Source organism: Teleopsis dalmanni, chromosome 2, assembly GCF_002237135.1.
Source record: "Teleopsis dalmanni isolate 2A chromosome 2, ASM223713v2, whole genome shotgun sequence".
NCBI classification, from domain to species: Eukaryota; Metazoa; Arthropoda; class Insecta; order Diptera; family Diopsidae; genus Teleopsis; species Teleopsis dalmanni.
Genome location: NC_051847.1, coordinates 201,331,245 through 201,352,718, shown reverse-complemented (window position 1 = coordinate 201,352,718; position 21,474 = coordinate 201,331,245). Strand labels below are relative to the sequence as shown.

The 21,474-nt window shown below is 28.3% G+C and overlaps 4 protein-coding genes across 5 annotated transcripts; 2 read left to right on the top strand and 2 right to left on the bottom strand.

Moving 5' to 3' along the window:
• The first annotated feature begins 233 nt into the window (after nucleotides 1-233).
• LOC119680826 (probable Dol-P-Man:Man(7)GlcNAc(2)-PP-Dol alpha-1,6-mannosyltransferase) lies at nucleotides 234-5,196 on the top strand. Of its 2 annotated transcripts, XM_038093821.1 has the most exons (10): nucleotides 234-328; nucleotides 397-527; nucleotides 592-742; nucleotides 1,399-1,531; nucleotides 1,643-1,816; nucleotides 1,887-2,040; nucleotides 2,102-2,246; nucleotides 2,318-2,544; nucleotides 3,803-4,048; nucleotides 4,195-5,196. In XM_038093821.1, exons 3-10 carry the CDS (start codon nucleotides 617-619, stop codon nucleotides 5,075-5,077), a joined length of 2,088 nt encoding a protein of 695 aa, XP_037949749.1. In that variant the 5' UTR covers nucleotides 234-328; nucleotides 397-527; nucleotides 592-616; the 3' UTR covers nucleotides 5,078-5,196. The 2 variants fall into 2 exon arrangements, with proteins under 2 accessions (XP_037949749.1, XP_037949750.1); XM_038093822.1 differs by lacking the exons at nucleotides 234-328; nucleotides 397-527; nucleotides 592-742 and having other exon boundaries at nucleotides 1,440-1,527.
• Nucleotides 5,197-8,995: 3,799 nt separating this feature from the next.
• Nucleotides 8,996-9,653, bottom strand: LOC119681147 (cytochrome c oxidase subunit 7A, mitochondrial-like). The gene is made up of 2 exons (XM_038094249.1): nucleotides 9,542-9,653; nucleotides 8,996-9,405 (listed from the first exon to the last, which is right to left on the bottom strand). Exons 1-2 carry the CDS (start codon nucleotides 9,557-9,559, stop codon nucleotides 9,160-9,162), a joined length of 264 nt encoding a protein of 87 aa, XP_037950177.1. The 5' UTR covers nucleotides 9,560-9,653; the 3' UTR covers nucleotides 8,996-9,159.
• A 1,796-nt stretch (nucleotides 9,654-11,449) lies between these two features.
• On the top strand, nucleotides 11,450-12,361 carry LOC119681552 (ADP-ribosylation factor-like protein 2). Its single transcript, XM_038094783.1, has 3 exons — nucleotides 11,450-11,709; nucleotides 11,799-12,153; nucleotides 12,215-12,361. Exons 1-3 carry the CDS (start codon nucleotides 11,645-11,647, stop codon nucleotides 12,347-12,349), a joined length of 555 nt encoding a protein of 184 aa, XP_037950711.1. The 5' UTR covers nucleotides 11,450-11,644; the 3' UTR covers nucleotides 12,350-12,361.
• A 42-nt stretch (nucleotides 12,362-12,403) lies between these two features.
• LOC119681551 (uncharacterized protein F21D5.5) lies at nucleotides 12,404-14,148 on the bottom strand. Its single transcript, XM_038094782.1, has 2 exons — nucleotides 12,922-14,148; nucleotides 12,404-12,862 (listed from the first exon to the last, which is right to left on the bottom strand). Exons 1-2 carry the CDS (start codon nucleotides 14,087-14,089, stop codon nucleotides 12,420-12,422), a joined length of 1,611 nt encoding a protein of 536 aa, XP_037950710.1. The 5' UTR covers nucleotides 14,090-14,148; the 3' UTR covers nucleotides 12,404-12,419.
• Nucleotides 14,149-21,474: the final 7,326 nt, after the last annotated feature.

Genomic DNA, 21,474 nt, shown 5'->3' with positions numbered 1-21,474 from the left:
AATTTATGAAAACATATTATTGAATATAAATTGAAATCATTTTATTATTAATGAAATAATTGCTCAATTTAGAATTAATTTATTATATATAAATTTGTGCTGAAAATACATAATGAATTACAATAAGATTCCGCAAGTAACGAGTAGTCATTTGTTGCGCCACATCACTACCGGCACAGCTGATATCTTATTTTAAAATAATTTTGTGTTATTTTTGTTTTGAGTTTTGTTTTTTTTTTGTCTATTTTATACAAAAATACATATCCGAATAATATCTTGTCGTAATAATAATAGCGGCACAAAGAAAAAAAAAAGTATATTGCAATTGGTATGATTTCATTGCTAGTACAACCGGTAATTATAACGTGATTGACGTTAGCTTTGTTAATTTTGCAGATAATTTTTGGGGAAGAAAATTGTTTAAATCAATTTGTATATAAGCAAAGTGAAAAATAGAGTGAATAAACTTTACTATATATTCATGCTGATGTGAATTATGTAATATAAATATATGGAACAAATACTTTGTATGCTAAATATATATGTAAATTGTCTTAAAATATATTTACTAATAATATTTATATATTACAGAAAAATAATTTAGTTTTTGGCCAATATGGATATACTTTTATTTCTAACAGCAGCCACCCATCTCTTCTACACTCCATTTACGAAAGTGGAGGAGAGTTTTAATTTACAGGCTATGCATGATATACTTTATTTAAGACATAATTTTTCTCTGGTAAGTTTAACTTTAGCAAAAATTATAATTTTTTATAATCGTATCATCGTTATAATTGATAATCGTAAATTTTCAACTATTAATATCATCTTGTGATATTTGAAAGGTTAGATAGATATCGGTTTAAACAGTTGTTGTTTTTGTGATCGTAACAGATAACCTGTAGAGTAGGTACTCGGAACGCCCTAGTGTACATTCCGGAACCACGTGACTTTCAAGCAACAAATTATCGTTACTGCTTCCAACAGAAAGATAGCAAAAACAATTAAGTCGGTACATGTCAATAAATTCCAGTATGTGAATCCATTCAAAAATAAAATGTTAACATTTATTTCGTCTGTTGGATGTTTGAAAAAAAATTAATAAAACACACAAATATCTTAAATTTCAATTTTCTAAGATAAAATCAACATTTTTAATGTTGTTTATTCAAAAAAAAAAAACTAGAATTTGTTTAAAAAAAAACTGGTATTGTTAATCACAAATTACTTTCAAGTGCTTTAAAATTTTAATATTGAACATATTAAGCATTGTTGCCTTACAAAAACAAATAACAAGTAAATAAAAAGTAAACGAACTTATACATGTATACATAAATAAAAGTTCATATAACAAATATAATTAATATTAATTTATTATTTTGTTTTTATTTTTAGTATGATCATCATGAGTATCCCGGTGTTGTGCCACGTACATTCTTGGGTCCACTGTTTATATCCATTCTATCGACACCATTTGTGCTGCTTTTTGAAGCTCTACGAATCAATAAACTTTGGGCGCAATATGTAGGTAAAACAATAATAAACAACTCTTATTCGTTACATACAACAATAAAATACATAAATTATGTATATGTATATAAGCAGAAAAACAACTTTAAATTACGTTATTTTTCTTTAGTGCGTTTAATTTTGGCTGGTGTTATATCGTATGCTTGGAATGACTTAAGACGAGTTGTATCAAAATTATATGGCATTGAAGTAAGCATTTGGTTCACCATCATCACCATTACACAATTCCACTTTATGTTCTATATGAGTCGCACTTTACCCAATACATTAGCTCTACCCTTAGGTAACTGTAAAATAATTTATTCATTTAAAATATATATAAAATATTTTAATATTTTATTTAAATTGTATAGTTCTCTATGCTTTAACTTATTGGCTTAAAGGTCAAAACAAACATTTCATTATCTGTTCGGGAATTGCGATATTGGTATTTCGTTCTGAACTAGCGATATTTCTTGGTATATTATTGATAATTGATTTAGTACAAAAAAAAATCAAAATAGAAAGGTAATCACGTTTATATTCCAATTTCTTTTATTATTATTCTAATATTTTGTTTATTTTAAAGCATCATTCGAATAATATTACTTGCTGGCATTTTTATATTAACAGTTACTGTATTGGTGGACTCATTCTTCTGGAAACGTTTACTTTGGCCTGAGGGTGAAGTACTATGGTACAATACAATTTTGAATAAAAGTTCTGATTGGGGTGTACGTATATTAGTTTATTTATTCCTTTTAAATATATTTATAATATTAACGCCTCATTTTTAATCTAATAGACCTCACCATTTTTATGGTATTTTTACTCTGCTTTGCCACGTGCTATGGGAGCTTCACTTTTATTTGTACCTGCTGGTTTATATTTCGAACGTCGAATACGTCCACTTGTGATTGCAGCAATTGGTTTTGTGATTATATATTCCTTCTTGCCTCATAAAGAATTGCGCTTTATTATCTATGTTTTACCAGTATTGAATTTAGCAGCTGCATGTGCTTGTGATCGTTTGTAAGTATAAATTTCATTTCAACTTATTTATTTAATTAAATTATTATATATATATAAATATAACTATAAAATAAATGCATACAATTAATAGTGGAGCATTTATTCAATATATTTATAAACACTGGAAAAATAAGTTTAAGATGCAACATCATTCACAATATCTAAGCAAATTGCTTATATAATATATAATGTATGTATGTTCTGAGATTTAGTATGTAATAAGAATTAGAGATAAGATCCTAACAAAATTATACATTACATTACATTAATGTAGCCACACATAAAAAAAATATTTAAGATATAATATTCATACACTGAAGGCAATATCTATACAAAAAACTAGTAAAAGTATTTCTCTAATAGTTCATAATGAGCCTTATGTACTAAATATAGAATTATTAAAAAACATGTATTTCAAACAATTTACTATATGATCCTACTACTTCCTTCTTCAAACGATCAATCTAATAATTATAACATACTATATAAGCAATATTGCATAATTATACAAGATAGCATTCTATCTCAGCATAATTCCAGATATAACCACAAGTTGAACAGTTATATATCGCTTATATACCCACCTACTCCTCTTGTGTACCTAAACTAAAGTTCTACAATATCGTCCATTTATTTAATTCTTCTTTTATACAAATTAGAACTCCATTGTCTTTTGACTGCTTTCCAATAAGATATAATGTTTCGAACTGAATTTAAAGTGAGAAAACCAATTTTCAACCTGCGTAACCCAATTGCTATGGCTCAAGCAAAAACTATTCCATGATAATAAATTGTCTATCAAAATTAATCTATTTCGTTCAAACAAAATACGTACATTAAAATAAACTAGAGTCAAAGTACCAGTCAATAAGATACAGAAAGGAAATGAGAGTTTCATTTAAAAAAAAAATGTTGAAATTGTTTCTACACCTATTGCTAATTCATATAATATATTATTTTTTATATTTAAGATTATTGTGAGATAAAGACTGGTTTAGTAAACCTGCACATTTACTACTTAACATAACTACTAATATTAGCCAATTAAGATTTTATTAACCAAGAATAAATGATTTTAACTACTGTTGGGTATCATATTATAAAGCGGTACCAATGGGTGTATATGTTTCTGTTATATTATATCTAAACCAATTTACTAAATATCTCGTTGATAATTTGAAGAGCTTAATAAGACAAAAAACCAAGTCAAATATATATTAATACTAATTTTAAAATAATAACGAAATCTTGTTTGCAGTTGGGTGAACGGTGTTAAATCAATGTGGCACGGTTTGCTTCAATTGTGTGCTGGTGGACACTTGTTACTCAACGTCTTCTTGACTTTATTTCTACTAATTATATCTGGTACAAACTATCCTGGTGGTGTTGCTCTAACACGCCTCCATCGGCTTGAAGCGAACAATACAAATGTCACAGTACACATATCGAATTTAGCTGCACAAAGCGGCGTCTCTCGTTTTATGCAGATTAGAGATGATTGGCAGTAAGTTGTTATATACCAAAATTTAAGTTACATATTTAATGTAAAGAAACAGTGAAGTTTAGCTTTATAGTGCATAGACTTTATAAATAATTATATGTACTGTTTATTTATTTATATATAATATATATATTTAATTATAATTGTAGTTACTGTAAAGATGAGAACCTCAATTATACAATGGATGAAATTTCAGGATTTACACATATGTTGGTTGAAGCAAAAAGTAAAAACAATTTACAGCAGTGGTCTTTACTGCAGGAACATTTCGAGGCATTAGAATTCATAGATTGCTTTAGTAGCATTGGTATACAATATAATTCACTACTGCCGATACGTATCAAAACAAAGCCATGTATAGGTATTTTAAGAAAGAAAAGTGATTCTAAAAGCAGTACTAAAAAGGTGAAGATACCCGATATCAATATGATTCCTGAAATAATAGACGATGTACAGCCAACAAAAGCCACTTCAAAGAAAAAGAACAAAAAAGGAAATAAAAAACGCAATGACACAAATATAAAACCACCATTAGAAATAATTGAAGAAAATCCTATAGATTTAATGGATAATTTAGATGATACAGATGGTATTGTTACTAGTATTGAAGATACATATTCTATTGAAACCTCTATAAACAATGAAGATACAGAAGAATCATTGCATACAAAGGAAATTAATTTTCAAGAACTTCATAATTTAGCAATGGGTCAAGTAAATAAGAAGACTAGAGCTACAAAATTAAAAATACGAACGCTTATAGAACAGCATTATCGTTCGAAAGGAAATCAAATAGAAAACGATTCCCTGGAAAAGCAACAAAGCGATAAAGTTAATAAAAGTCATACGACCACTGGTAATCGTCAATCGGTAAAGTCAATAATTAAACAGGAACGTATTAAAGAAATGATTGAAAAAATCTCTACAATGGACTTAACAAAAATGTGCAATTTAGATAAGGTGTCCACTAAAGATTGTCTTAAACAAGTAATTGATAAAATTGATGAAGATAACCTTCAACAAACCAGGTAAAAAATGTTATACATAAATGTGATCAAAGAAAACAATATAAATATTTATGTGAAAAGACAAAGAAAAAGATTGTTCATTATATAATGTTTTGTATCATTTGTGTACTATGTCATAAAGAATAAACACATTTTTGTAAAAAATAAATTCTGAAAAATTATTGTCTAAATACAAAGTAATTAATTCAGACATTCAAAACTTATTTTAAAACACATTAAAAATACAGAATTATAAACAAATATAGAAGTGCTAGGTAACTGCACCAAAAACACATAACAAAAATTTCTGTATAACACCTTAGTGTTCAATGTACCCTAACTGCAGCGCTACCTTCCATAATAGCGTCCATCTATATTTTTTTTTAACTCTACGAACACTTAAACTTAAGCCCTATTGGTTTCTGGCTTCATTCATTTGGGTGGCAAAATTCCTTCACCTGAATTCAAGTTAGGGTTAACGCTGCTACACTCTTCCTCATTCTCACTTTCCCTATTTTGTGTTATATATTATACTAGCTGACCCGGCGAACGTTGTTTCCCCTTGCAATTAATTTTCCTGGCTCAGCTGAGTTATAATATTTGTTGTTATTCAACTTAACATTTAGCATTTTAATGCGAAAATTATTTTGAATTAATTTTTTATTTTGAACTACAAAAAGTCCACATGCATTACTTATGTTACAAATATTTTCATGTTACTTCAAATCCTTATAAGCACTACATTTTAAATGAAAAAAGGTTATTGTTTATCACTTCATCAGACTAAGCAATTATTGACCTCAGATCTGCATACCTCCCCGAGGAGCCTGGAACCATTCAGAGATTTGATAACGCGGTGTTGATAAGTCTGTCAGATTTCACAAATAATTTCACCGCAGCATGATTATAGGTGAGCCAATTTTTAATCTTAAGTTATATGGTAGCATTCCTGGTTTGTATAGTTGTCGTTTAGCAGTCTGTTTGAAACGGTATTGAACAACTGGACCAACTGGTTGTGATTTTTTAAAAACGGTTCTAAAATACCCACAATTTCTTGCTGCTCCATCTGCTCGATATGGTTGTACTGGCAACGTGCGTTTATTTGCTGCTTCTCATCACCCATGAAGTAGATTTGCAGAAATTTGGGATCGTTATTGGGCATCGGCATTAAAGAACCAATTTGGTGATACACTTGGCCCCGAATCTTAAACGTTGATTGAAAATTGCGACCATTCTCATTCTGAACGATTTTTGTTGTTCCAAATGATGTCACTTGAAAGCGCGAATTGAATTTGCAAATTTTACGAAAAAACAATTTAGATTGAGATGTAGCTCCAGCCAATAGTGCTTTCAATGGTTCTGGCGGCGAATTCAATGGTTGCAATACAACTTTTCTAGATGCGCCGCAGAAATCGGCCGATTCACCTTTGTATTTGAGTGCATGACAGTGTTGGCACTGTTTGTCCATAGCACCGATTGCAATTCGTGAATGTGACGAATAGTCGATATCCGATTCATATTTAAACGCAAGGCGATGAAATGATGCACGTGTCAATGCCCGATACACTTGCAAACGCCGTTGTTCACGTGTTCTGAATGTGTCGGTGACTCGTTGACGGACCAGTCTTTGTCTCAATGCATTAGCTAGAAGGCGTTCGTTGCGTTGCTCTTGACTTTCATTAGCACGTGTGATTGTATCCTGGTTTCTTACATTTTCATTGTTTTCTGCCGATCTATTTAACCGACGGTTCTGGAGTAATTGTGAGTTCCGAGTCCGTCGACCAATATTTCCTCTTCGTCCACGAAGACGTGGTATTGTTTTTTGTACCTTATTTATATCTTTATATATATATTTCTTCTTTTTGTGTGTGTTCAAGTGAATTCGAGGATGGTTTAGATTCACAATTGGGTCCACTGGATAACGTTTTTTAATTATTATACAGTTTTTTGGTATCCATATACATTTATATTAGACATTTAAAAGTTATTCATTTAAAATTTAAACTCTAAAATGAATCGCTCAACTATATTGTTGAATTTTTGAATTCGCTGGAGTTTCCAGGAATACCACTACATAACTTAAAATTAAAAATTGGCTCACCTATAATTATACTGCGGAATTTAAATGCATTTAAGCTATGCAACGGCAGTTTTATGATTCATTTTAGAGATTTTAAACTTTTTAAACAAATCAAAGTAAGCATGAATAAATTTTAAATTTCTAATATAAATGTACATGGATACCAAAAAATAAAAAATTAATTAAAAAGACATTATCCAGTGCGCCAAATTGTGAATCTAAACCTTCCTTGAATCCACTTGAACACACATAAAAAATTTGATTAAAATCGGTTCAGCCGTTTAGGAGGAGTTCACTGTCAACACACGTACAGAAGAAATATATATATAAGATATATCATATATTATTATATACATATATTTTTATATTGCGTAGATTTTATCAACGATTTTATGTGTATGCCTTTTAGACTTGAAGGACACACAACTAAATATGTGAATTACTCAAAAAATAGAGATTATTTCTACAAATAATTCGACCATTTGCAAATACAGAGGAAAAGAAAAAATACTAGAACAAATACTATTCGAAATAAAACAAATAATTTTCAGTTACTTGTTCCATAATATTTAAATAGTAATATTAAATATATCTAAGTAAGTTTTGCTTTTCTTAACAAAAATTTCTATATTAATTTTATAAACGGTTAAAATCATAGAATCCTACTATTTAAGAAAATGAATTACACGTTTAAACGTTTTTTTTTCATGTAATGTAAGTAAATCGGCAGAGCTGACTGTCTAACATATAGTCTTCTACATCTTTAGCGATAGTAAATGAAAGTCTTTGATGGCTGTTAATGACGGTACACTTAATTTAAAATGTGTTTTCTATCTTAAATAATTATATTCTAAAGGATGGTCTATTCTATCTTGTGTGATAGTTCACTTTAATATCAGGGACGACACTCCGGCCCTCAAAACTAGTTGTTTCCTAAAACATTACTCGCGGTTTTAAGTAAGCTGGATATAAATAGAGATCTTTCAGAGTTTCTTTAACAAACCGAACCCTTTTATTTTACGCAAACTTTGTATTGATTTTATATGTGGGACAAAATTCTCTTTGTGCATACATATATATGCAATTTCTTTTAAAATCGTACTTATTTCTTAACAAGCTACATATGTGCAAATGTGAACTTATATAAAGTCATAAGTAATACTTTGTTTTTATGCCTTCACGTCTCTTGACCAAGTTTGACTTAAGTGTTTATACAACTGTTAGCTAAACTAGTGAACTGATTTCTAATATTGTGACTTTGCTAGACCTATTCACAAAATGTTTTTACACCAAATCAAGAAACTTATGTACACCAACATATAGAACAGCAGGTCTAGATCGAATCAAATTATATAGAAGCGATAGCTATTCTTAATCAATGTCACTAATATCATGTATATTTTATTACGAATATCTTAATAGTCTTATTCACTCGTATGTATTGAATGAAGTTCTCTCTTATTGTATATACTATCTTCTAAGTCGTTGTTTATAAAATGCCATGTGTTTTATGTGCTAGATAAATTTCAATGTGTATTATTTTATAAAATATAACATGCATCTATCTTCGTTTAAACTTGAACTCAGTAAAAAATTTATTGTTTAACTTTTGTGTGTTAGAGACGAGTGTAAAGTTGTTTTAAAAAATTATAAAACATTATAACGTCCTGAAAAATTTGTCCATATAGGACATATGATACTTTAATAGGTCTGTTCGTTAGAAATTTTCACTGTAGTCTGTTGCATCATGTATACATAGTTATGGATGTAATCACTATTTGAATTTCAGTGTTATCATTTTAAAACATTTGTTTTATTAAATCCACCAAATTATGAATTCATTGGGAAATTAAAACACAATTGTTTCTTGTTGCTCTTATAATAAACTGTTAAATCTGTTTAAATACATTTTAAAGATAAATTATAGTACAACAAAATATTAAAAGCTACAAACACATCTCAGGAAAGTTACAGGCAGTAGTACTCCCCGCGCACAATAAGCTTTGAAATTTTGGTTTTTATATAATTTATTCTTTTTTGGGCATACTGAGGTCATAGAACAATTTACCCATACCGCCTATTGCTACAAGACAAAGCCCCATGGTGACGCGGTATAAAACTTGATCCATTGCAGAACCCTTCAAGAATACTGGTTTGCCGTCCTTCTTTTGGAAATGATCTTGAATTTTTTTTACTTCAAAATAACCTTTATCAATGTTAGTGCTGGGAGTAGCACGTCGCACTCCAGAAGTAGCGAAATTGCGAACGACTGCCTGAAATAAACATTAAACTTAGAATTCGTTTCTTACGTAATTTTTTCATTTACATGTCACATATTCATATACAAATATGACATGGGCACTCTAATATAATACCAATTTAGAAATAATAAAACCCTTTCAAACTTACTCTCGATAAGTTCAACATTTTGAATATTTTTTAATATTTGTTCAAAGAATAAATCCAAACTTTGTAAAGCAAACGACTTATCGACCGAATATGATGTGCTTAATCAAATATGGAATTATGACAGTTCATCCAGGCAGTATTGCTTACTGTCTGGAGCCAGAGTAGTATTTTTATGCACGTAAAAAATGACATATGTGTAATATGAAAATTATTATCAATAATTAATTTAGGCCGTGTGCGAGTTCAAGTAAATTGATAATAAATTGAGGGAAATAGTAAATTATGTCGGTATGGCAGTGAAAGTTGGTATTTATCAGAATTTGGAGTAGAGTAAATTAGATAAAAATTAGTCAAATTAGATGACCCCTTGGTAAACATTTTAAACGATGTTTAATAAATAAATAAATAAATTAGACATAAGTGCAATAAATAAATATTTACGTAAGTGCAGTGCAAATTCCCTAGAAAATTTCAACCTACTTTGCCTCAATTTACTCGAACTCGCACACGGTCTTAGTAATAAATTTTAAAAAATTATTTTCAGAAACAATCATAATTAAAAATGATCTTTATACTCTATTTTTAAAAGTAACGAATTTTTTTTATATTATTGTAGATGTTTTGATGTATTGCGAAATTTTAAACAAAAAGAATAATTATATATGATACAGTTTTGTATCATATGGTTAATAACTGCTACATAAGATAAAATATATATACTCCGTTTAGTGTCTATGGTAACGATTTAATTAAAGATAATGAGATAGGTACAGTGTTATAGCACATTCACACTGTCTCATTTAGGTACTTGAGTTCACATTATAATGAGCTAATTTATGCAACTGATAGAGCTTTTCTATGTTAAAAAAGCTATTAAAGAATTTATTAAATTTATTTTTAATGAGCTCATTTATATAAAAACTTTTGGTATGATTAATATCTTTATTAACGGTCTTAATGAGCAAAACTACCTAAATGAGATAGGGTGAAAGTGTTTTTAGAATTCTAAATTTCTTGTTATGCAGTCTTCGATGTATTGCCAGAAGAACATATTACGATACATGGAAATGAGTTTCAGTTTTCTAAGAAATAAAAAATTGTCAAATAGTTTTCTATTTAGTCGTTCAATGCAAGTTATAAAATTTTAAAAAATTTCTATAATTTTTTAATTTTTTTTCTAAATGTAAATAAAAAAGTAATTAATTTCTACAAATATTATTATTTTTTCATTCTTTTCTCTTTCATGATAAAACTAATTGTTACGTCGTATGATCAGTTATGTTTGTTGCACTATATCCTAGTTTAGTCGTTATGCCCTAGTTGCAGTCGTTATTGAGCAGTTATTTATCCATAGACTTTTACTACAAAAATGTTAGATTACTCTAAAAATGTTCGATTGGGCAACAAAATTTGACAGATCGAAAGTAAATTTATATTGAATACAGATTTAGCAATCGAAAACGTTCTATACGTCTGCCTAACCATATAAAACAGCTGTTAATTTCAGGTCTTGCTACTTTGGTAAAATATCTAGTGTTATAAATTGATCTCTAGTATTATACATTAATCTCGAGTGTTATACAGACTGATCAGTCGAAAATAATAATTTAACAAAAAGCATTTGTTATATAGCATATAACAAAAAAGAACTAGCTAGCTAACTGCGTGAAAAATTAGTATGACATGACAAACATATACCCCATTATGCTTAAAAACGTATGAAAAAAACATATGAAAAAATATTTTCAATGCTTTATTTTTGTATATTTATATATAATTACGTTTGAGCGTTTGAGTCTTCTGGTTTCAATGTTGAAATAAAATAATAATTTTGATAGAAGTGTATGAAAGAATATTTAAAATTTAATAAATTATTTCTAGCGTAGCAAGTGTCCAATTTTCATACTTAATGCCAGTTTTACAGCGAATATCTAGAACTGTTGTGCTGCAAAAATATTATTTTAACAAGTATTAAAATTCAAAAAGTAGTATTTTGATAGCCCTAAACAAAACAAGGCGGATGACAAATCTTTTGTAAAATAGTTAAATTCAATAAAATTTAACTATAGTATTTTGTAACAAAATTGGTTAAAATTTATCACCATGGGTTTTTTAACAATATTAAAGAAAATGCGGCAAAAAGAGAAAGAAATGCGATTACTTTTATTGTAAGTAGAAGTAAAAAAACAAACATAATGTTTAAATTTAATTTTAATACAAACATTTTTGTTTTTAAAATTTTACTTACAAATGTTAGGGGTTTGGATAATGCTGGCAAAACAACTATTTTAAAGCGGTTTAATGGAGAATCAATAGACACTATTTCACCAACTTTAGGTTTTAATATAAAAACACTTGAACATAGAGGATATACACTTAATATGTGGGATGTTGGTGGGCAGAAATCACTCAGGTCTTATTGGCGAAACTATTTTGAATGCACCGATGGGTTAATTTGGGTAGTTGATAGCGCCGATCGTATGCGTTTGCAAGCATGTAAAAATGAATTGGAAGTGTTATTGAACGAGGAACGCTTAGCTGGAGCATCACTTCTTGTCTTAGCGAATAAACAGGATTTGCCTGGATCATTATCCGCGGCAGAAATTAAAGAAGTAATTAATTCCACAGAATAATAAAGATGTATATTAATAATAACTTTTGTAAAACTTTTAGATTTTGGAGCTAGACAACATAACAACACATCATTGGTTGGTAGTTGGTGTTAGCGCTGTGACTGGAGAAAAATTACTTTCTGCGGTGGATTGGTTAATTGGTGATATAGCTAAACGCATATTCACATTAGATTAATTAAGTAGATCCGTAAAAATAATTCGTTTTTTTCATGTATTTATTTTTATTTATTATAAAGTTTAATAAATTACTTTTCTAACAAAAATAATTTATATATTCTTTCATTTTCAGCATCATTAAATTCTGGTTTCAAGTTAACCTTTACAATATCCGTTAATCCTTCGTCCAATGTTGGTGGTTTAAATTTTTTTTTCATCATATTGAAAACCATATCATTAATTTTTGAGTGCGAACTGTCAGTTAATTGTCTAAAGACAATGTTATGTCGTATTTGAGTTAATGAGACATTCATCAAGAAGCAACGACATGGCACGTTTGCATTTTTTGCTAAAGCAATAAATTTTTTCCGTGACTCGACGTCGACATTTGTGTTGTCCACTACACACGATTTGGCTTGTTTAAGTGCATTTTCACACGCTTTCAAACAAGCGGCTGTACTACCCAATGTGTCAGCATTTGCTAAAACATATCCATGTGGAAGTAAATGTTTATGAGAAAAATGACTTTTACCTAAAACAAATATATTTAATTCAGTTACATATAATCAAAGTATATTATGCATTATTTACCTGATCCAGGTAAACCAACCATTATAATTATTTCACACTTCGCAACACCAATCTTTGTTTCCTCAGGCTCAAACAAAGGTAATATTTTAAACGCTTCCTTGGGTACAAAATCTTGTTTAATCCATTGTTCAGTTTTATGACCAAGAAAATGTTCTTCTGGCGTATAAAATGTTACATTAATATTAGCTGCAAATAATCTATCAGCTAGTGAATGGTCCTTTCTTCTTTTTCCAACTCCAGTACCAGTTTCTGGACGACCGGCGGCATCTCCAACATAAAAACATTTTTCAATAACAATATCTTTGTTTGAGTTTTTATTTTTTTGTAAATATTCCCACATTCCTGGTAATGGCTTCCGGTAGTATCCATCCGAAATTGCAATAAAGACTTGAACCGGCACTCCCAATCTTGTTAATATTTTTTTAATTTTTTGTTTAAAATCGTCCAGATTTGTTTTTCCTTTAGCAATGCCTCCTTGATTTGTAAAGAAACAAATTTTGTAACCATCCTGATGCAGACGTTTTAATTTAACCGGAACTTCTGGGTAAATAATTTCCCAATCGTCCATATGTTTTGGGAACACATTTCCAGACTTTGTTTTAATTATTGTACCATCCATATCATATGCTGCAATTTTTTCAGAAGAATTAGCACCATCACTTGAGAAAATTATCACTTTTCCATTTTCAACAGATTCCCATGATCCCTCAATTTCATTCTTAATCGTTTTGCTAGTATTTTCAGTTGGAAAAGTATTTTTATTATATGATTTTTCAACTGATTTAAAAACAACTTCATATGAGTGTCTACCATACACAATTTCTAGAAAGTCACCATGTTGAAGTTCACACACAGCATCCTGCATAGCCACGAGACCATTAACACCACTTGGATTTAATCCTAAAACTCTGAGTTTTATACGTTTTTGTTCTATGTCAACATCTAATTCTATCTGGCGCTTTGAACATCGAGTATCGCATATTCCTGTTTCTCTACTTCGTCCAATAACATTTTTACCTACTCCCAAATTGATTATTTTATCTTCTGACGATATAGGTTTAAGGATGCAATTATTCTTGTCACTGCAAGAAGCCTCTTCTTTCATTGACATCTCTTTTGTTACTTTTGACATTTTATAAAATTTCCTTAAGCGATAAATTTTAAACATATAAATAAAAAATAAATAACATTATACAAAACCGCGTGAAACAATAATATGGAAATGTAAATGTAAACAATTTTGAAATAGGAAACACTATGTTATAGATAAAGCAGTTATGATGGTATTAAGATGTAATAACAACGGCTAATTGAGTATATGACGAAATTATTCAACTTCGTTGGTTGAGAGCGTATATTATATAAATGTAGTACACCTCTTATGTATACTAAATACATTAATTATAATTTCTACACTTTGTAGCCAAATCGGTTATATGTGTCTTAATTAAAAATTAATACTTAAAATATACATATAATCTGTTAACAGTATAAAAATTCAGTGTAATGAGAATTATGATAAAATCTTATCGCCTTTTCTGATGAGATTCTGCAACCAAATAATTTTGTATCAGAAAAACGGACAGAAATGTTAAAACTGTTTAGATTATGAAAGTATGCAGCATCTAGTTTATTATGGTTTGTTGGTCAGCTATTTGATAAACAAATTTATAACAAATCTGCAGCGGGTTTATAATAATAATCTTAGTTTGATGTGATGTTATTTGTAGTAATAAAGATATAACAAAATGGATACTTCATTTGAACCATTTGTATATAGAATTAAACCAGCTATGGATGGCTTTTTACGTGTGCCGAATAAGAACAACTTATTGGTTCTTAATCGTGAACTGGAAAATTTTAAATGGACGAATATGAAAATCTTTCAAACACAAATATTATTACCATTATTTCTTAAACTAGAAGAAATAAATAGGTATGTTAAATCAAATATTAGCAATTGCTGATTAAAATTGTATTTATCTTACAGTATGAATCAAGATTTACTGGCTCAAACAATTGACTGTATACGTTTTGTTGTATCTAAATTATATATAGATGACATTAAAGGATTATCCACTATGTTGATAATATTATTCAGGCAAATACAAAAACTAAGTGATAATGGTGCATTTATAACAGAGGAATTAAAGTTGGCAGTAACGCAGTGTATTGCTGAAGTTATGCGCCGATCAACTACAGATATTTTAGAATCATTTTACAGTGAAAATTCTGAAGGTTTACTTGCACAAATATTACTAATGCTAGTTGGATTTGTAGAAAAAGAAAAGTACAAAAAAATAATGTAAGTTATTTAGTAATTGTAATTATAAATGAGTCTAAAGTATACTAATGTTAAATTTATTAATTATTAGTTTGAAATCTCTAGATTGTTTAATGGTCATTTTTTATGTGCACGATGAGGCTGACGCTGCAGATGTTGTTCTGAGAAGTCAAATTGCAAATGTTCTCTTTATATTTATGCCAAAAGTATTAGTCATTTTATACAAAACAGCATTATCTGATGAAAAAATTGGGGATATATATAAAACGGTAAATGACTTTTTTCTATTTATATAAAATTGTTTAAAAATTTATCTAATTTCTTAATTATTAATTTATTTAAATTTAATTTTATACAATAATGATAATGTATCTTTGTTATATTTCTTCTGTGTTAAACTATTTTGAATTGAATGCACTTATAAATTTAAAATCTTGATTTATAAGATTTATAAGCTTTATACTTATTTAATAAGGTTATCGAATCTTAACATCTAGTTGTATGAATTTTGTGTTAAAAATTGCAATTATTAGTTATCAATCATAAGTAACTTATTAGATCTGCTCTCCACTCGATCTTAAACACAGTTGTCGTACTGATAATATAGTTTCCCAGTTCAAAATAAAGAACTCTACATAAGTTTATTACAATAGGCCTTCATAAACTGTCCACTTTTAGGGTCCAACTAAGCTGGTCTATTTGCGAGACAGACTCCCACTTTTATCTGCGTTCACATCAAATGTACTGTAACACTGTATTATATTAATATGACCATGGATTAAAATGATTATAATGAATTAAATAAAATAATAATATTGTGTAATATAATTATCTGTATGAAGAGAATTAAATTTTTGATTTAATTAAAAATATGTTTTTCTTATTACTTTTAATAACATTAATAACATTAATATTTAATTTCTTAATTTTACAGACTGCAATAAAGGCTTTAGGTCGTATACTTCATTTAATGTATGAAGATGCAAATAATTCAATGACAAATATTAATTATGATGCTCAGGACTTTAATTTTTTAATAACTGAATCCATAGGAGAAAATAATGACACAAAAAGTGATTTATTAAAATTAAAAGTTCCAATTGATCAAATTGAGGATTTTATGCACAAAGCTAAGTCTGATGGTCGATCTCAAACTTGGGTAAAGGCAACCTCAAGATGTTTACGTAAGATTTTTAATGAAACGAAAATTTTGAGATCAAATGAATCAGTTAAAATTCGTAGAGAATATGCGACTATGAATTGCAATCTAATATTATACTGTACATATAATATGAGATATAATTTCATCTCAATATTCGAAAATGTTTTAGCAATGTCCGAAGATAATGATGAGTATATACAACAAATGTGTCAAAAAATGTTGCCCCAACTGTTAAATGACAGTGAAAGTGAGGATATTTTTAATGAAAGTGCGGAATTGCTTCTTGATGAATACATGTCCAAGTTTCCACGAATCATTAATCGTTGTATTGAACAGGAACAATATGCAGAGCTATTATTTCTGAAAGCATTTTTATATAATTTAAACGATGACAAATTATTAATGTTACTATCAACACCAAAAAATCTCGAAAAGTTTTGTATATTATTAATATCCGCGGTGGATTTAAAATTAAGCAATGAACTATTGATGGAAGAATATGCTTTACGTAAACTAAAAGATACGGACTATTTTGAGTGTTCAAAAAATCATTGGCGGAGGTTTAAATATTTAGTAAGCACTCGTTGTATACAGACAATACAACAAATATGTGCTATTTTAGGAAATACTAACATATTAAATCTTGTATTATTTGATTACCTTATAAATTTGCTAAGTCAAGAACATGAAGCTATGAATGAAATAATATTGATAATGACCTGGATGACTACGGCGGATATAAAAGATGGAAAAAAAGAAAATTCAAAATTAATAAAATTATTGTTGGAAGAAATATTAAATGATAAACATTGGTATTTAGCATCACACCCAGACACTGAGTTACGCTTAAATAATGATAAGGTAAAAACTAATTATATTTACATAAAATTTATGTTTAATTTTTTTTTACAGTCAAAGAATTGGTTTGTTGATAGAACACCTGGTTTATATGAATCTGCCGTCGAAATAACAACACAAGATCGCGATCCAAATTATGAAATTGAAGTGAAGAATGGTATATGGGATATATATTTTTATTTTCTTTATAATGCTTTTAATTTTTTTAATTATAGAAACTGAACGTCGAGTATCTATTCGTGATGCTCAGTTCAATGTTTTACATACTTGTGTAGTGTTAAATAGTTTAGGATCTTGTGCTACTTCATTAGGAGATAAATTTGATAACTTCATATATCACAGTCTGCATAAAGTTCTTTTGAAAAGCGGTAAGATCAAATTATTAATAAAAATGATTTATTATTAATATTTTCGATTTTGAAGTATAATAATGGAAATAGTAGAAAACGGAAACAGAAATATTTTCCAAAGTAAAAATTTTATTTATTATAAAGTGTGATTTAATAAGCATAAAAAATACTTCATAAATATTTTAGTATTACCTTAGTTTATGATACATTTATATATATTAATTTAAAACAATCATACATAAGTTAGATTAGGTTATACCGGCGTAACTAATAAAACATTAGGGTTATTGACCCATTGTGTTACCATATAAAAAATTAAGGGTTTAAAACCCATTTTGATCCTTGAACCACCTTAAGTCCCTAGCATAGGCAATCGACGCATACGCTGTATTAAGTACTCAGTAAGTAAATAAGTAACAAAGTAAATGTTCTCCCCACAACAATAAAAGATACAATCCTTTAGCTTGGTTCCATAAATGAGATTATTAGCTTTTTTCTTAATAGAACGCTGGAAACTTGTATTAGATACCTGCGTATCCTTTCATCTACCACTTTGTATTAAATTGATCAGCTAACTACCTCTAAATAAATAACACATAATGAAAAAACTTTACTATATTTGCTTTGAATATCAGTTGCAAAGACATCGCTTTACTGACGTAGAAGAATTTTATGTTAAATTATAAATATGAACAATGTGAAAAATCATGTAGAAAATTGCGCATTGTGTGATTAGATACAACTACTATAATAATATATATTATAATTATATATACTATAATGATGATACTATAATGATAATGATATAAAGATACAACTACAACTATAATGAAAAATTTAAATTTTTAATTGACTTAAAAACTTGAATGGTTTTGGTTTTACTTAGGATGACAGAACTGAGTATTAGATAGACTGTACTTGTCGTTTGACACCATTGATGGTTTTTGCTTTCATATTAAAATAGAACTATATAAAATAAAATTATAATTTTGCACAAAAAGCTTTTTTGATATTGTATTTCTTTTTTTTCAATAAATTTGAAATATAGAAGATAATAATTATATTAAATGAATAGGTGACAGTTTTTATTTTAAATTAAAAAATTGGTTCGTATGGAGAAGATTGAGTTGAGCTAAAAAGGAGTAGAATATGGTAAAAGTTTCTTGATGATTCAACTAGTCTAACTGTCCAGTAAAGTATATACATATGACTTGAGTATATCACAATATTATAATTTTAAGTTCGATTTCTGGACTTGTACTGTTTTAAAACTTGTTGTTTCAAATTTTGTTGTAAATAATTTGACCCATCAATTATGTATCTTATATTATATTATGCTATCTTATATCAGCTTAAAATAATATACAACTAGCTAAAATTTTAATTAAACTGATTAATTTAAAGATTATTGAAGCAGAAAATGAGAATAAAAACTAAATAAAATTATACATCGCTGTTAGAATAGAGTTCATTTTGCATTTATAGAAATAATTAATAATTGTATAATTACTAAATTACTAAATGTTATTACATATACCACATTTTAATAAGTAGTACAGATAATATGAAAATATTGTTTAATTTTTTGCAGCTAGCAGTAATTGTATGATTTATCAAGCAGCAATGCATACAATAATGTTAATGCAGCGGTCTCTCAAATTTGCTGAAACACAACACTTTATTGAAAACTATACGGACTATATCATATTTCATTTAAACAAATTGTTGAAGAAGGTATTTTAATTTTTAAATATAGTATTTTAATTTTTTTTTCGATTAAATTTTAATTTTATTGTATGATTGTATTTCAGTTTCCACAAAGTGGATCGGCTGTTGATATATTAACAGTAGTTTTACAACTTAGCTCGTCTAATATACTTCCACATTTGGAATCCATTTTTAACACTATTAAAGATGAATGTTCAAAAATGTACCAATTTGAAAATATTAATTCATACCTAAGAGTTTTTCTGGCATTTTTGCAACAAATTACTAATTGGAAATTTTCTAATGATCAAGAATTAGAAAATAATATGTTTGTTGATGATAACATTGAACAACAAATGGACTTTTATACTGAATGGTTAAATATTCTGGAGAAAAAATATGTTGAAAGACTACAATTTAATAATATGGATTCAAATTCGAAGGAAGAATTGCAGGATAATAACGAAAATAATGAAAAGAATTTAAATGAAGTTGATTCATTACCACATTACATAAAAATAGTGAAAGATATATTAAATCAAATATTAAAATTTTTATCATCTACTGAGAAAGTTCATCAAATTTTAGCTTTAGATTGCCTAAGCGTCGGAATACCGTTATTAAAAGATTATGAAAATGAACTATTACCATTAATACATTTAATATGGGACCCTTTAATGGAAAGGTTTCAACAAATGGATTCAGTTATTTTAAATAGAAGTTTCATTTTATTAAATACGTTATCAACATATGCAAAGGATTTTATAATGAAACGTAGCTTAGAGTAAGTACAAATAACTTTAACTGTATAAATAAAATGATTAAAATGATTTAAAATATATGTATGGCAAATAGAATTATTCAATATATTAATTAATTTGTAATTTTATAACGTTTTAATTTGACCATTTATAATTTAATATTTATTTTTTATCTTCAATTAAGAATTTTGCAATTATGCAAAATTAAATTATTTCTTTTACAAAATTAATATTATAAATAAATGAATATATATTTCTTTTCAGTGGTGTGATTCCATTCTTGAAACGATTTCTTCAAGAAACCGCTAACAAAACTGAATCAGTGGCAATAAATGCGTAAGTTAAACACATTTTGAAGTTATTTAAAAAATATACAATTTCTCACAAGAGTAAAAGCTAGCCTTTATCTTGTTAAATCTCTAATGGCCTCAGTTAAAGTCATTCACGTGACCGCTCGGTACTTCATAAGCTCTTCATAAGCTCGAGAAGATGTTTGACACAGTTTTTTATAGCACTTTACTAAATTACTTAGCTCACACATCTATCGCTGACTTGATAAAACGACGGACTTTTAACTATCTTGCAGGCAGATCATTCTTTTCACCAATTGTAGAGATAAAGTTTGAAAACCCAAGAAATTGAAACCGATTATTTTTAACTTGTATATGTCCCAACTCTCGAATTCTCGTAAAAAAGTCAGATTTGTAACATGTGCCGACGATTGCAATATATTAGCTACAATATTGTACAACTAGATGAATGCATATCTTTTCCATATGGGCTCATTATTTGGTGAATAAAAATTTAACATCAATAAATTCTTCATCAACCCTCTCTACTTCCTAGACTAGAAAGGTGTATTTGACTTTGCCCATTCGGTGAAATCAAAAATTCTGATAGTCCTTTTCAATAGTATGTTTATCTTTTCTGCCCATATTATGGCAATGTGCGGTCGACTAAAGTCTCGTAATAATATACTAAAGAATTTCGCAGACTGGTCATGGGGTAAAGACAAAGAAACTTTGCTGGATGTCCTAATGGTGAGAGAGCTTTACATCCCAATTCCCTACTTAGTCTATAGTAGGACCTACTGGCGTGTGATTTTGCATCTGGTCTCCAGGTTGACATTGTTGTTGCCATGGTAGATGAAATCCTTAATAGATTCGAAAGTATAGTTGTCAGCTATCAGTTCGGAGTTTAAGTGACGCACATTTCGACTAGTAGACGATATATACTTCGTTTTGCCCTCATTCACCGCTCATATTTATAGATTTCTTTTCGATAGCAGCAAAGGTATCTTTAATATTTGGGCAGCGTAAACAAGGAGCTGAACACATTTGTACAGCATGATAAGGGTCATTTTGTTGAAGTCTTACACGGTATCAAAAGATTCAATGAGTTAGTCCATGAAATAACTAAATAGGAGTAACA